Raw genomic sequence first — 15,023 nt, 5'->3', positions numbered from 1 at the left:
CTCTACTTTTTTTCACAAAAATGGTAAGCTTAGAGAACAGAGATGTTTGTTCCTTTCTGCCACTTAAACTACTTTCAGTTCCTTTCTGCCTACAAAGTACCAACTTCATAAATTGTACCGCAAATATAGAAACGATTGTGAGTTCTGCTCTAAACCATACTTTTTGAGTGCATGTACTCAGGAATAGATCTTAGCCATCAGTCTCAAAATTTGAGTGACCAATTAGATTTAGAAGATGATAAGCAAAGTTTTGGGACTGAAACTAGGAGAGGAGTCCAGGAGTGGTGTTCCAGCAGCAGCTCTTCTTGTAGGCAGGAACGTGCAGCTTGTGAGTTTAATCACGAAGTATAAGTTTTCATGTTTCTATTCTTTGTTTTTATTACTGCACACTGCTTTTTGCTCGGCTTTTAGTGTGTTCATTGTTGTAGAGAAAAAGTTACTGTAACCTTAAACCTGGTGAAGTCAAACACAGTATTTGATATATTTGAAGTGATGCTTTACCATCTGTGTGCTTGAATGTGGGGGAAATAAATAAGAAATACAGCAAAGACTACCATAAGAAATTGTCATAATGCCATGGGTATTTCTTATCTAGGTCCTGGAGGTACTTGGAGGGCCCAAAATTGTGTAAAATTTGGCTGCTCTATCTTAGCATACAGAGTACTGACTAGTGAGTCAAAAAAATGAAAAATATAAAACTTTTGTCTGGAGCAGTTCTTGATTGGTAAGAATTTTGTAAGCAGAAAAACAATATATGTGTTTTGAAGGGGAAAGGAAAAAACAATCTGTCATCTCAGACATGATTCATTTTCCCCACTACAAGGATTTGTATAATTAAATGAGGAAATATTTCACCCTGAATAGCTGAGACTGCTGTTTAGTGTTTGACAGTCTCAGGGAAACGTTCCAGTTCTATAATGCACATGCAATATTTTATTTTGATTTTAGAGTGTTTTGCAAGTCTTCAAAGTCCCCTATAGTAGTCTGCCAAACAACTACAGTTTAACTATTTAGAGTTCAAATTGATACAAGTATATAAACTATTCATACAGATTATGAACTGAAGTTATTGTATAGGAGTTTCTTATGAAAGTAAGACTTCTGTATATTTTCGCAAATCTATGACTTTTGTAAAGCAAATTCTAATAGTGCCTCATACAAGTAATTTTCATTAAGTCTTTTAATTTAGAATGCCTGAAATGCATCTGTCCAAAGATTTAGCGCAGAGCAGCACTAACTGACACTATTCAATATAGTGTAAGTATCCTTTAAATGTTGGCTAACTAGAAATGTGGAGACTAACATTGACAAGAAGCAAGCAGAAACAATGCATCTGATGACAGCATAGTATCAAATCCTGACTCACTTCTGTGGAATCATATATTCATTTCCTGTGGTCCTTACCTCCAAAACTGTTCAGAAAGTCAAGTGAGTAAGTGATCTGAATGAGCCACAGGCACAGGTCATGGACAAGATAAAGCCTTTGGAAATTAGTTAAATATTTTGGTCTTCAGCCAACAACAGAATTATAGTTATTTTAGGTCTATATAAGATATACTGGGTTCTTTCAGAAACCTTACGTTCTTCAGCAGCAATTTAAGAAATAATATATTATCAATGCTATTTTTGTTTTAGCATGATTTATGTAGTGTTACAATGTATAGTCATTTAGTTTTTCTGTATCTTCAGAGTTCAAGGTAGTGTATCTAACTTCAAATATACACAAACATTGCAACAAGTTTCCATCTTCTGGTTAATCATCTTCTGTTAGAAAAATATCCTTTTATTCTGAAGAGGGATAGGGTTCTAAAACTCTCCAGTGACTTATCTTGTATTCAGGACAGAACTTGGGGTCTGCCTGAGGAAACTAAAGACTCAATCAATGCTTGGTGGTCAGCATATCGCTTCAGAATGTGGAGAAGGTCTCATGTTCACCTTTTTTTTTAATACTGCTACATGCATTGTTTGTCTGCTTATGAAATTCTTACGAAGATCAGTTCCAGATGCAAGTTTATATTTTTCAGTTCTTTGCCTCACCAGTCGGCACTTTGTACGCATTTTCTGGCCTCTTTGTATGAGATGCTAAACATTTGCAAATGATTATATGAACAATTCAGTTTGGCCTTTTGAAATTGGAGTAGGTAGCTGCCATCCTCTATTTAGTAGGTTTAAGTGGTTTGGTTTTATTCACAAGCAAGTGCCAGTGTAAGCTCAAAGTGGAATGTTTTGGGCAGCAATATTTCAGATGGAATTCCTTTAAAAATATGAGTGAGAGGCTTGAAGAACAGAGGCAGAAAATTGCACACTAGTGCTCTTGTATGCTGTGTTAATGAGGGAGAGGAGATTTGGGAGTGGAAGAGGGGTTTTATTGTGTCAAGGTACCAAGTTAGATTTGTGAATTTTGAAAAGAAATATTTTCTTTAATGTTTCTGCTTGAACAATTGGGGCTTCCTTATAAATGGAGTGCTTAAGCTTTACTTGGTTCAAGTTACAGGTATTATCTCTCAGTAAGAACATGCTTGTGACAAAGGATTAGTCACACTGGAACAAACAATAGTAAATAAGCATTTGAAGCAGGAGTAACAGCTAAAGGGGATACAGCAATGACTTACACAATCCGTGGAATTGTACTTTACCATTTATTTTGTTTCATTTTGTTTTTCTTTTATTTGCTACTAAACCTCTTTTTGGAATCTCATATTTAATGAAGACTTAATTCAATTTAGAGCTTTATTTACCTTGAAACTGGAGTTTATTGAAACTCAGTCTCTTAATTCGCTCATTATCAGAACTAAATGTTCAGAAGTATTAGTGATATAGTGAAGACCACTTTTTATATGGAGCTATGGGAGGCAGAGGGGGAAATATTCTTCCTCATTTCCATGTGAAAAGTGCCATCGAAGAATAAAAGGCAGTGAAAAAATACTCTTTACTTTCTAAAAAGAAAAAAAAAAATTGAATATTGGTGCTGGACGGTTTAAGTAGAAAGCCATACATAAAAATACCTAGACTTTTCTGGTCTGTAATTCATGAAGTATTTACAGGAGAGGTAAGCATTATCTCTGTGTTCGTGATGCAGACACAGGCATCAGGAAGAGAAGTCTTTTCTTCAAGATCATCTTCCAGGCCAGTAGCAGAGCTGCAGATTGGATCAAGTCTACTGAATCCTTCTCCAGCAATTAAGCAAAGCACATAACATCTATGGCAGTAATGATCTTGGTTTATGGAACATCCCTAGGCTGCATGTCACCAGTTCATCATGCTATTCATCCACATCTCTACCCAGCCACTAATGTGCACGGTGGGTATAGTGGATTTTTGGCTGTTTGGTACCCACATTATAATCCCTTCACTCATGGGGAAAAATAGACTGTAGGATAGTTGGAATGGCCAGAAGGTTGGATTAGGACTGTGGGCTGCAAATTAAACCACTGTGAACTAATCATTAGGCTGACTTCTTTTATTTAATAAGATCTGTTGTAGTTGCCAAATTTGTACTTCATAAAATCACTTCATAAAAGTAAAATCTACACTAAAAAATTATAGACTAACTGAGGCCGGAAAATTAAACGGAACTGGCCCTGCTTGAATTTATTATTGGACATTTTGTTTCAGATACTGTGAGTATCTGAAAAGGTTCCTGTTGACTTATACATGGTCATACTTTACAAATAAGTAAAACTTATTTTTAAAGAATGAGTAATATGATCCATTTGTCTTGCAAGTAACATATAGACCATAAAAAGTTAGATGCTGCCCTCAGTAAAATGAATCCAGCAAAGCTGATTGTTTGTAGAAAAAGCTGATTTCTGCTTCAAATGAAAATAGATGTGAAGCATCCTTTAGTCAGCCTGGCATTTTGCAACTGCCAATAGTTATGCCAATGTTCTGTCGCAGTGAGTACCTTGGGGAAAGAAAAGGAGTTTGGCTTGTAAAGAAGTGTTTTTTGATGCCACATTTGTTACTGAAAGACTTGCTATGGAGATCAGCGGAGAAAGACCTGAGTTGTTTACAAGTGGAAGCTGCAGGGTTAAATTACTGGAAACTTTTGGAGTTTCTAGTTTAAGTGCTTCATGTTACAAAACAGCTCATCTGCAGTGAAAAGGGATTTGTTTTTAATAATTGACCTGGAAGGTCAAACATTAGGTGAGTCAATGTACTTTGTCTCTCTGTGATACTTTTCCATGCGTGTAGGCTTTACTCTTCCATATTGCATGCGAAGGACATTAATGTGAACGGATTTGCTATGCAAGGAATTGTAGAAATCAGTAAGAAATCTGTAGTCTAAAATGGGGAAGGCATAATAGATTTGTTGTGTGTGTGTTTTGTAACAACTGGATAGTGTGGTAGAGTTGAAAGGATCTTCTAAGCAGGTTATCTAGTTGATGTGCTGTCTTCAGTGAGGCCTTTCTCATCCTTATTTGGTTTTAATGTTGATAAAGTTTGAAAATGAAAAACAGAAGTTCTGAAGTGGAATTACACTTGCAAGTCAGTTATACACAAAACCGTATCTTAGGTTTTTGTTTAAGGTTTTTAGAAATTACCAGGTGTTTCTGTCATACCAAATTTTGGGGGTAGGGCCAAAATTTCTAGGAAGTCAAGTATCTGTGTGTGGTGCTCACTGCATGCATCTTGTTATCCACTTTTTATCAATCCTTATAGCATTGTATCAAAATATTTAAAACTAGTAATTGCCAGGCCATTACTTCAAAAGCTGATTCTTCAGGTAGTCAACTTTGGAAGGGCCTTACAAAAGCAAGAGAGAAGCAGTTTGACTCTTGCACAATTTCATTTCTCTCTCTGTAGGAGGTACACCGTACAGTGCTGGGGTTTTGAGAAATAGCTGTTTCTTTCTGTGGCTCCTTGGGGAAGGAAACAATGTTAGGAGTCAGCTGTCTCTGTGTTTGGAAAGACATTGGACAGTCTGTTTAAGCACAAGGGAATAATGAAGCACATGTGGAAATACATGGGAAGATGATGGAGATAGTAGATCATCAATGCTTGTTGGCAGAACCATATAAATTGCAGTGAAAATGCCTCAAAAAGGTGACCTAGAAGGTCTGTGGCTCTCTTATGCTGAGTTTTTGTGAGTCTTGGGTATCAAGAAAATTCCAGACTAGAATATGAATCCTAACTGCAACACTTTTAAGCAGGCAAGAGAGAGATGACCAGAAATCTAGCCTCCTATTCAGTATGCAGTGGAAAAATTTTTGTTTTGGTTTTCTGGAAAATAAGTCATTTGACAATATCATTCTTTGAAATTAAAAATTTGGTAGGCTTTGCCAACCAAAATTACATGTTTCTACTTACACATTTGGCTTCTAACGTGTGGTGTTTTAATTTTAAAAGTGAACAGTGTGTGTGTGCAGTTTATCAGTGCATGTTAAAGGGATTAATTTATAGGTGACACAGAGGAGCTGTAATGGTTAATCCTTATGAAGACATGGCACTCCTAAGGAATTTCATGAATAGCATGATAAATAGTGTGTGTTCAAACAAGATTAATTTTACAGATTAATTTTACATGGATAAATACACAGGAGTAAGGAATGCTACAGAAAGAGCTGTGGCCTGGGCTGTGTACTCCCAGAACAGGGTGTGGTGGTGAAATGGGTGAGATACTGTAAGATTCTTGTCTGATGCTGTGTCTGAAAGGCTGCTACAATGGCCTGAAATGGCATTGAAAATGGGGTTAGGGAAATCATACTTCATGTCTGTGTACAGCTTTTTTGATAATAATAAATTTTTTTAATGCTGCACATGCTTCTGATGTCTACATTTGAAGAAACATGCTGAAAAAATAATGGGCAGAGAAAAGGAGATTTACAGAACTAAAGTAAAACGACTGTTAAAATAGGAATTAAAGATGACATGATAAGTGGCTTTTAAACTCGGTGAGGAGAAAGTATGAACTGCTAAAGCACTCTTTAATTTGGTGAAGAAAAGTAGAAAACAGTGTAGAGCTGGAAGTCAGACATTCACCTTGGAAATAAGGGAAACATTTTGACAGAGTGATTAACCAGTGGAACAAACTACCAGAGAAGGTGATGATTTTCCATGTCTTAAAGGCTTTCAAATAAAGAATAGACTCTTTTCTGTAAGTTAGGCTTTAGCCAAATGCAAGTTTGCCATGAGGGAGTTGAGGAACTCTGAGCTTGTACAACTGTTTGTGCCTTTGGCATGACACTCACGTGTGCTGTTAATGTTGAAAGGTCTCCAAGGCCAAACTCATGAGCCACGTGTCCAGAGTGGTGTGTGCCTAGGGATGAAAAGGCTTGAAGGGCTCCAAGTGTTGGTAAGTGTATTTTCCTTCTTGAGCTCAATACAGGCTTACTATGGAGAATTGAGTAGTCTGGGATACTAGAAACCGGAATAGATGATCCTAAATATTACTGTGAATTTATTAATTCAATTTCCATTTCCTTGTATTAATACATGCCAAAGACTGAAGTGGAAATGAATCCTGCTGCTGGCTGCATTAGCTTCCACCTCTGTAGCTGTGGTCATAGAGGACAGAAGTGCTATACAACCAGCAGCTGCCCTGCTTGGTAGTTTTTTCCACTTTTTAAAATTGTAAGTGCCTGCTGCTGATGGTCCTTCATCCAAGTGCCAGACAATGTCAGTGTCTGACACTGACAGATGATTGACAATGTCAGTGTTTCCATCTCAGTTTTTTGGTTGCATTTAAAGTCTTTAAACACTCTGAAGTCTTTTAAAGACTTTAAATGACTTTAAACCTGAGAGTCTTGTGCCTCTTGGCTAGTTTTCCTGACTGGTAAGGATTTGCTAGTAATTCTGTGGGACTGCAAGGAGACAAGCGAGTGTGTGTTAGTGGTACCTGTGCAAGACTGTACTATAGGGGGTAAATAAATAGAAAAGCATGGAAAAAAAGTGTTTTTGAGCATGTGTGCAAGATGCCTCATTGGAATTATAAAATTATTTGCTGGCATCTCTTGCCTACTGTACTGTTTAAGTGAAAGGTAATAATTGAGCTTTTGCTTGCTGATAATGCATCTTAATGTTGTTACCTGTTTTGATGGGGACAGCTTGGGCTGCCTTGCAGGAAAGTTTCTTCTCTAGAACAAAAAAAACCCCAACCCTAAAAACATCACAAGTGTTTACACTTACTAAAATATTTCTTCTCATAACATAGAATAACCACTTTCAGTCTTTGACTTTTTGAAAAGTCACTTCTTACAGAATGAAGCAAAAATAAATACATCTGCTCTCCATTTGGTTTTAATTTACTTTTTTTTTCACAGAAATCATGCATCAGCGTTAATCTCTTAACATCAATAAACAATAAAACGAAGACAGACTGCCAGACAACTCAGAGTGGTGGGGGTGTATAAAATACCCTTTCTTCAACATCTTACAGTTTCTTCTGTTGTTTCTTAGTTCAGTAGAACTGGATACCTCACTTCTAAAACATGTCACGTTCTTAGGCAAGAGTATTGTGTCACAAGTTCTTTCTTTGTTACAAATAACGTGGAAATCTGTCTTTTGTGCTTCTGTAAATCTGAGATAACCCTCAGGTTCCACTCGCACAGTGGTTCTATGAGGAAGCTTCTGCAAGCCAAGAAGCGTTTGCAGCTCTCTTGTGTAGTCTCCACACTGTCACCTGCTGACATTTCCCTTATGGCAGGGAGAAAGGTGATTTCAGAAGAGGGTTCCTGGTGGGTCACTGATGTTTATGCTGCTCTTAAAAGAGAGAGAACACTTTTCAGTGTTTATCTGAACACTCCAGAGATTTTCTGAGCACATTAACTGTGTACTTTGTGCCTGAAATGCCACTAAGTTTCCTAAAGTGGACAGGCCTCAGAAAGGGTGTTCAAATGTCAGAATAGATGCTATCAAAATAAATGTTTTATAAACTGTTTCATAGCTTCTGAAAACATCTGTCCTTCTGTTTGCTTGGCTATTAGTTTTTTTGAGAAAATTTATTACTGCATGGTAGAAAAGAGAAAGAATTTCCAGGTGTCGAATGAAATATTGGAAGACTACTATCTGAAGTGATCATAGTAAATGTCCAAAAGGTTGTTACGTTTAAGAAGTACTTCCATTACGTTTTTTTGCTCTTACCACAGCTAAAAATCACAGTGCTTAAGATGTAGGCATCCATTTTGAGCTCTAGCTTCAGATTTTCATTTGAAGAACAGTAACCAGAATGCTATGTGATTAAATTCAGCATCTCTTACCAGTTGTTTCCTCCTCAATGTTAACATCTCACTATAATATGAAATTCTTCTTATTACTGTTCATTGTTTTAATGACTGAAAAAGTTCCTTGGCAAGCAGGTAGCAGTTTATCAGTGAATTACAGGAACATCTCTCATATATTTCATAGCTTTCATTCTCTGTAATAGAAAATTATTTTTGAATAAGGTCTATATTTTATGCTTAAGCTAATGATTTCTTTTTCACTGAGAACATCCATTGAACCAATTTCATTGATGTTTAGAAATGGTATTTAGCAAAATTCATTTTGACAGTCAAAAATTTCTTTCTGTAAACTATTACGAGTTGACAACCCTCAGAAATTGGTTCCATGATCAGAATAGTAAATCTGAATTTTCAGCTGTAGTTGTTTCTTGTAGAGTAAATTTTAAAGAGAGGTACTGTGTTAGACTAGGTAGTCACTGTGAAACCCTTTCAGAACTTGGGTCATTGTCCCTTGTATTAATACATAAATTCTTGACCTTGGATTTATCTATGTGTGGTCATCTATTTCTTACTCTTCACCAACCTCTGAAATCTTCATCTGTATTGTGTAAGTTATTTCTTTAATTGTAGCACAATTAAAGGAATATAAGCTAGTTTCTCTGAATTAAGAAGAAAAAAATTATTTGTTATAGTAGAGAGAGGGGAGAGGGAACAGAAAATAGATTTTCAGAAGCAGCACCTGCTGGGTTCTCATATGTTGGTGTTGACTGTCTTTAGATGATAGCTTTGATATTATTCTGTAAGTCTCAATTAGCAAAAATAATTTGGTAAAACACTCATATAGCATTTAATTTGCTTCTTGTGTAACTGATGTCTTTCCATAGAATTCCAGAACTGTGGATTCATGTATTAGTCCAAATTTATAATTAAACATTTTAATTGTAGTTGTTTTCCTTTCTTTCTAGAATATTTTCTTTCTTGGACATAGTTACTTTGTGTCGCTGTGCACAAGTTTCCAAGGTATGTATTTCTGTTGGGGTTTTTGTGTTGTTCCTTGGGGTGCTATTCTCTTAATTACATACAAATAATGGGATTCATTGCAATCTGCTTCCTGTAAAAAAAAAAAAAAAAAAAGTTGTTTTCTGAGTCTCTTAGTTTATTAAAGCAAATTAACAGTGGTCCCAGTTTTGCATTTAGATGTGGACTTAGTTGCTGTGTACAGGACTTCTGTCTAAAGGCTATGGAAACGATATCCAGTTGTGTATGCTCTGTATCTGGAGAAGGGATTAAGCCCAGTTGGGCATGATGGCATTTGCTTTTTATAAAGCATGTGGCTGTATAACATTATTTTTCAGGCGTATTTGCTGCTTAAAATTCCATGTAGTTTGGTTAATGTGCACCATGTGTCTAAGAAGTACATCCATCATTTCCTTGCCAAGTACGAAAGGTGTTAAGTAGATAGACTACCAGTAGAGGAAAAAGGCACACACAAGATATTAGAGAAGGCATGCTAAGTAAGTTTTTATGTTTAGCTTGTCTTCATTTTTTTTTCTTGAAATACAATGAATAGTATTCTGTTTCTACATCAACTGTGTACAGTGAACTATATTATTATACAACATGAATGGACTTTATTTCATATTTTTCTTCCTTTCTTATAGCTGGGTTCGGTTTGGGGTTTAATTGGTTTTTTGTTTGTTTGTTTTAATGTATAATTAAGTATATAATTTTTTTGTTCCTATACCCATATCACCCTGTCCTGCAACTTCAGTAAGTCTTGTGAGTCAGGTAACATCAGGTTTCATCTAAAACCCACAAAACTGCATAAGAAAACCAAAGTGATTGAATAAATTGTATCTTTCTCTGAAAACTACTAGTCAGCTGTATGCAGTATTCTTTTTTTTTTCTGATTTTCTGCATATATTTGTGTTTCTCTGGCTTTTTTATTTTCCTTTTCTTTGAACAACTATTGCTTCAACAGTGAAGGACAAGCTCTCAAACACGTACATGTAACTTAGCACGTGTAAAGGAAAGGCCTGGTCCTAATAGCGGAAAGTCAGCAGTTTTCTGAATGGTTTCTGTTTTCTCAGAATAGTAACTAGTAAGGTTGAGGAACTGTGGTTTTATTGAAAGGAATCTCATCTGCAGCTACTTTTTTCCATATAGATCTAGCAAATGTAACTCATTAGACTATTTTACAAAAGCTTTTTAAGAATGAAGGATTCAGTCTTTCTGTGTATGTACTTCACATTTAATACCTTGCTTTCCAGTATGTTTTGTAGCCACAAGTTAGCCTTTGAAGTATCATCCATCTAGGAGATTTGAGATTAATTTCTGCAATTTCTATGTTTTTAGCTAGTTGGTACTGTATGACTACTAATACCTGCAATTTTTTTTGTTTTTTTTTTTAATGCTACCTGAAATTGTCTAGTTTGTAATATTTGCATTACTGAGAGGAAAATGAGGGGAGCAGGCAGTGGAGGTAATAAATAAACTGTATTTGTTTTCTGTAGGCATGGAATGTTTTAGCGCTGGATGGAAGCAATTGGCAAAGAATAGACCTCTTTAACTTTCAAACAGATATAGAGGTTAGTATCCTTTTCATTTTTAGGGTATTTTTCATTCCTATGGAGATGTTTAAGAGCATTTTGAGTGCCCCACAGACTCTGCTTGTGTTCACACATTTTAAAGACTAAGTTCAAGAAAATAATACTGTGAAGGAGCAAATGAAAAAGAATCTGTATTTGCCTTCTTGGTTTTTTTTCTTTTTTCTGGATGAGTGTTTCAGTTTTGGTTGCGAGCTGTGTATCATATGATTTTTATTTATCATCTATATATAGAGCTCTAGAAATTCAAACCTGCTCATTTCCAGAACAGAAAGGTGTAAACGGTCCCTCTGGATGGAGTGAGATTCTTGGAATCACTTTTACAATCCAGAGGATAGTTTTGTTCCTGATCCCAAATCTCTCTGTGAGGGGGCCATCTAGTGCTGGAAGCTCACTGGGCACTTGGCTATAAGATTTGAAGATTAAAGCACTAAAGTGCTGAACAACTTTTCTTGCTGTAGACTTGCCTAGATTTGATTTGGTGTGTTTCTGATTACCATTTTATGACCATTTGTTTTATAAGGTTTGAACCTTGTGTGAAATACAGGTACATGTGAAGTAAAGTCCTTTCCAGTATATAATGAAAGGTTTTAGGGCACACTTGTCTTCTGTAAGAAAAGCATGTCTCGATTAATGCTATTGTAGATGTGCATAACAAAATAAAATAAGACGTCTGAAAATGAAGAGAAAAATCAGTGGGGAACAACAATTACTTGATTCAATCTGAACTGGTTTATTATTTGTTGTTTGATACAAATTATATTTAGACTACAATAATAGATCTCTTTCTGTATTTTATGTTTTAGCTTCTTAGTTGCATGAATAAAATCCAGATGTGTTTAATTTGCTGTATTTTGCTAACCATGGTACAGACTGTTCCTAAAGCTTTACGGTAACATAGAGGGTAAATTTTTTTAACTGCTCTTTTAAAACTTTATTGCCAACTCCGGTGCTCTACTCACCTTAAACAAGAGGATCTTGCAGAGGTAGGAGAAAGATTTTTGGCATCTGTCAAAGAAGACTTACAGCTTTAGTGTCATATTTTCAGTTGCTTTTAAAAAGCTTATGTTCCTCATTTGCTAAGAAATGAAGAAAAACTCCACAGGTCTTCTGTTGATAGGCCTTTTCTGTGTCTGCAATCATTTTGGTATTTAGAAACACAGTATTGTATTTTCAAGTTTTCAATATTTTTGTCATATATTTTACCTAGTGGTATTGCCCTCTGAGATGCTATATTTGTAGCATGGGATTCAGGAAGAAGGAAATTAAGTTATGATCTTCTTTTGCTATAAAAAGCTATTGTGGTTTGGAGCAATTCAGTTACTTCAGTGTATTATATTTAAGTACATTTGTAATATAAACCCCTTAAATTTACTCATAAGAGTGTGTTCAATTAGAAATTATTACACAGATCAGCTCTAAAACAAATTACAGCTTCACATTTGGTGTCCAAGATCTCTGTTTAGCTGTTTTAGTAGCATATTTTTTTGTCTATGGATTTAGGACAGGTAAAAGCTGCTAATTGTATTTGACAACTTGGTGCTCAGTTGGACTTTCTGGAGATTTTTCAGATAGTACTTGATCTGAGAATATCAAATAATGCAAAATCAGGTTTTGTGAAATTTTCTGTATTTGAGACCTCATATGGTAGAGAATAAAGTGGGCGGAAGGGGAAACCCTATGAAAAGTGTTTCTTTTCTATCAAAGATGTGTGATCTTGAATTTAAATGTACCTTAGGATTTCTTGGTCTGTGGAACCAATTGTAAGCTGGGGTAGGTTGAAAAACTAGCTTTTGAGTGACAAATTACTCAAACAGCTAACTGCATTTGAATGCACTAAAGTTGTCTTCTTGAGAGGTTTTACATGATTAAAGAAATAAATGGGTTTGGGAAAACTTCTCACTATTCGTTTGCATTTTCTTTGAATAATTTTTTAGGGTTTGTTTTTTTCTGCAATGTAAATTTAACTTGCATTGTATCTTGTTCATGAAAGAATTTATCCTTACAGTAAAAGTATTTGGCTTTTGCTGAGCAATAATTCTGATTAATTGAAATACTTTAAAAAAGATATGATTTTCAGTTTGTTTGTTTTGGTGTAAATTCCTCTGAGCGATAATATAAGCAATGTTACTTACGGACCAAGAAACAGGCTCTGATAAGAAAATATTTTCCCATAGTGATGGCCAGGACATTAGTATTAGAGAAGGGCAATAAAATATAACAACATGACAACAAAAAATCCACTGACCTGTAATTTTATAGGTATTTTTAGATTCAAAAAAATAAAGGGAGAGAAAAAAATGCACAGTGCTGTTAGGTATTAGTCCTGGTTTTGCTTCTCTCATCAAGATGTTTGGCACCTTTTGATTGCAACCATCCCAATGGCAGGAGCTGTAAAACAGGGACTTACTGAAGTCTGTCGTGACATACTCAGGTCTCCATGGGCAATTTAAACTTGCATGCTGTAGGAGTGACTGGGACTCTTGAGGAGTGGCCAAGCCTCCCATTCTACCTCTGGGGCAGTTCCTTACACATCTGACAAAACTTGAAGATCATTTTAGTAGTCTTAGTAGGCAGGGTCTGCTGTGACAAAAAGCTGAGCTCTGTGTGAGTGAGTGAAGAAAGAGAGAATTAAAGATTTAATTGAATAGCACTTATATGTGAGGGGAGATTCTCAACATGTAACTATTCTTTCTTAAAGTAGCAGAAGAAATTCAAAGAGTTGTAGTTCTGATGGGGTACAGCTGGGGCTGGTCTTAACTCCTGGGATTTTTAATTTGGTTAGAATATTATGTCAGAATAAAGCTCAGCTAAATCTTCCTTTTATTTGGTTTAAGGGTCGTGTTGTGGAAAATATATCGAAAAGATGTGGTGGGTTCCTGCGACAGCTTAGCCTGAGAGGATGTCTTGGTGTTGGAGACTCCTCTTTAAAGTAAGTAAAATCCTTGACAGAGGCGTCACTTATTTCCTGATGTCCATACCAAATGCAATTAGAGTACTGTTACATTTGCTTGTATTTCTGAGTGATGACCAAAATGGGATACTTAGGTAAGTACTAAATACCTTAATAATGGCCAAATGAGTCCTTGGCTTGAGATCAAAAGATAGCTTCTTTTATTTTCTAGGCATGAACTAAGAAATGAAAGCTGTGCTTTTCAGGAACATGTCTTTTTCTTCCATTAGGATTATGTTGATATTGCTCCATTTTCAAGTGGTTAAAATGTTTTCAGTCTATGATCTGGCATCCTACAATAGTAAGAGTATCAAGATTAGGGGTTGTTTTATAGTTTGTCATCTAGTTTGGACAAGAGGTGACCCTAGCAGTAGGAGGAAGGATGAAGACTGATACAACTGAGTGCCTACAAATTCAGGAAAGACGTGGGATTCTTGTCTTGGTCTAAATAAGAACACGCAGGCAACAAGAACATCTTGGGAGACTCTAGAGAGAGCAATGATGCTTCTTTTACACAGTATATGAACTGAACTGTGCAGTTTGTTCCTAGAAGAATGTTTGAATCTATATAAGCTTTTTCCAGTGCAAACTGTTTAGCCAGGTTCCTCTGGATATTTCTGAGTGTTTAAACCCAAAGATCCTACCTCCAGCTGAAGGGTCCTTAAACCATAAGTGCTTTAGGGCTCACGGAACATTTGGAGGAGGGCTTGGGGTCTGGCTTTTTGCAGTTATGCTTTCTCCCTCTGTCCCCAGAGCCTGGGCTGGATGATGTTCAGTCTGATGTAGTGTGGCCATTCTCAGGTTGCACATATAAGCACAAAGATTTTGTTAAGCAGTGGGCATTAAGCTAGTGTCCTGTGACCTGTAGCATTTTCTAGAATTTATAACTAACTAAGTCAATTCATTAACTTTTGTCTCTAGAGTAAATTCATGCAGTGCTAATTTTCAGATACTTGTTCTGAAAGTGATTTTTCCTGTAGGGCCATTTGTCTTGAGTTGTTTCCAGATCCATTAGTTTTGTGGGTGATACTAATTTCTCTATTTATCCTTCTTCTACATCAACTTTTGTGTAAAATAGCCAATTACTGATGTAGGTATTGGCCATGTAAGCACTGAATGTTTGTGGCAGGTCTGTCAGGATATGCCCCACATTTTAATCTCAGAGGCAGCTTGCTGTTCCTCCAGAGCGAAACATCTTTCCAAGTGATTTGACAAGTGTCTTGATTGTAAATCTCCCTCCAGTACATGAATTTTGGAATAGCTGTTTTGAGAATTCACGTGGAAACTCTTGCCAGTATAACT

The 15,023-nt window shown here is 36.0% G+C and overlaps 1 protein-coding gene across 2 annotated transcripts in view; it reads left to right on the top strand.

The window, feature by feature from the left end:
• The window catches only part of FBXL2 (F-box and leucine rich repeat protein 2), a 50,935-nt gene that overhangs the window by 18,325 nt on the left and 17,587 nt on the right, over positions 1 to 15,023 (top strand). The window contains exons 3-5 of one of the 2 annotated variants that reach the window (XM_082282525.1): positions 9,128 to 9,182; positions 10,676 to 10,750; positions 13,606 to 13,700. In XM_082282525.1, the coding sequence (XP_082138651.1) occupies positions 9,128 to 9,182; positions 10,676 to 10,750; positions 13,606 to 13,700 (225 nt within the window). Of the gene's footprint in view, positions 1 to 9,127; positions 9,183 to 10,675; positions 10,751 to 13,605; positions 13,701 to 15,023 lie in introns of those variants that run through there. The other variant, XM_082282526.1, reaches the window with a different exon arrangement.

This window comes from Coloeus monedula (assembly GCF_965178545.1).
Source record: "Coloeus monedula genome assembly, chromosome: 1".
Classification (NCBI taxonomy): Eukaryota; Metazoa; Chordata; class Aves; order Passeriformes; family Corvidae; genus Coloeus; species Coloeus monedula.
Note: the sequence above shows the minus strand (reverse complement) of the source record. Positions and strands in the feature narration are given on the sequence as shown.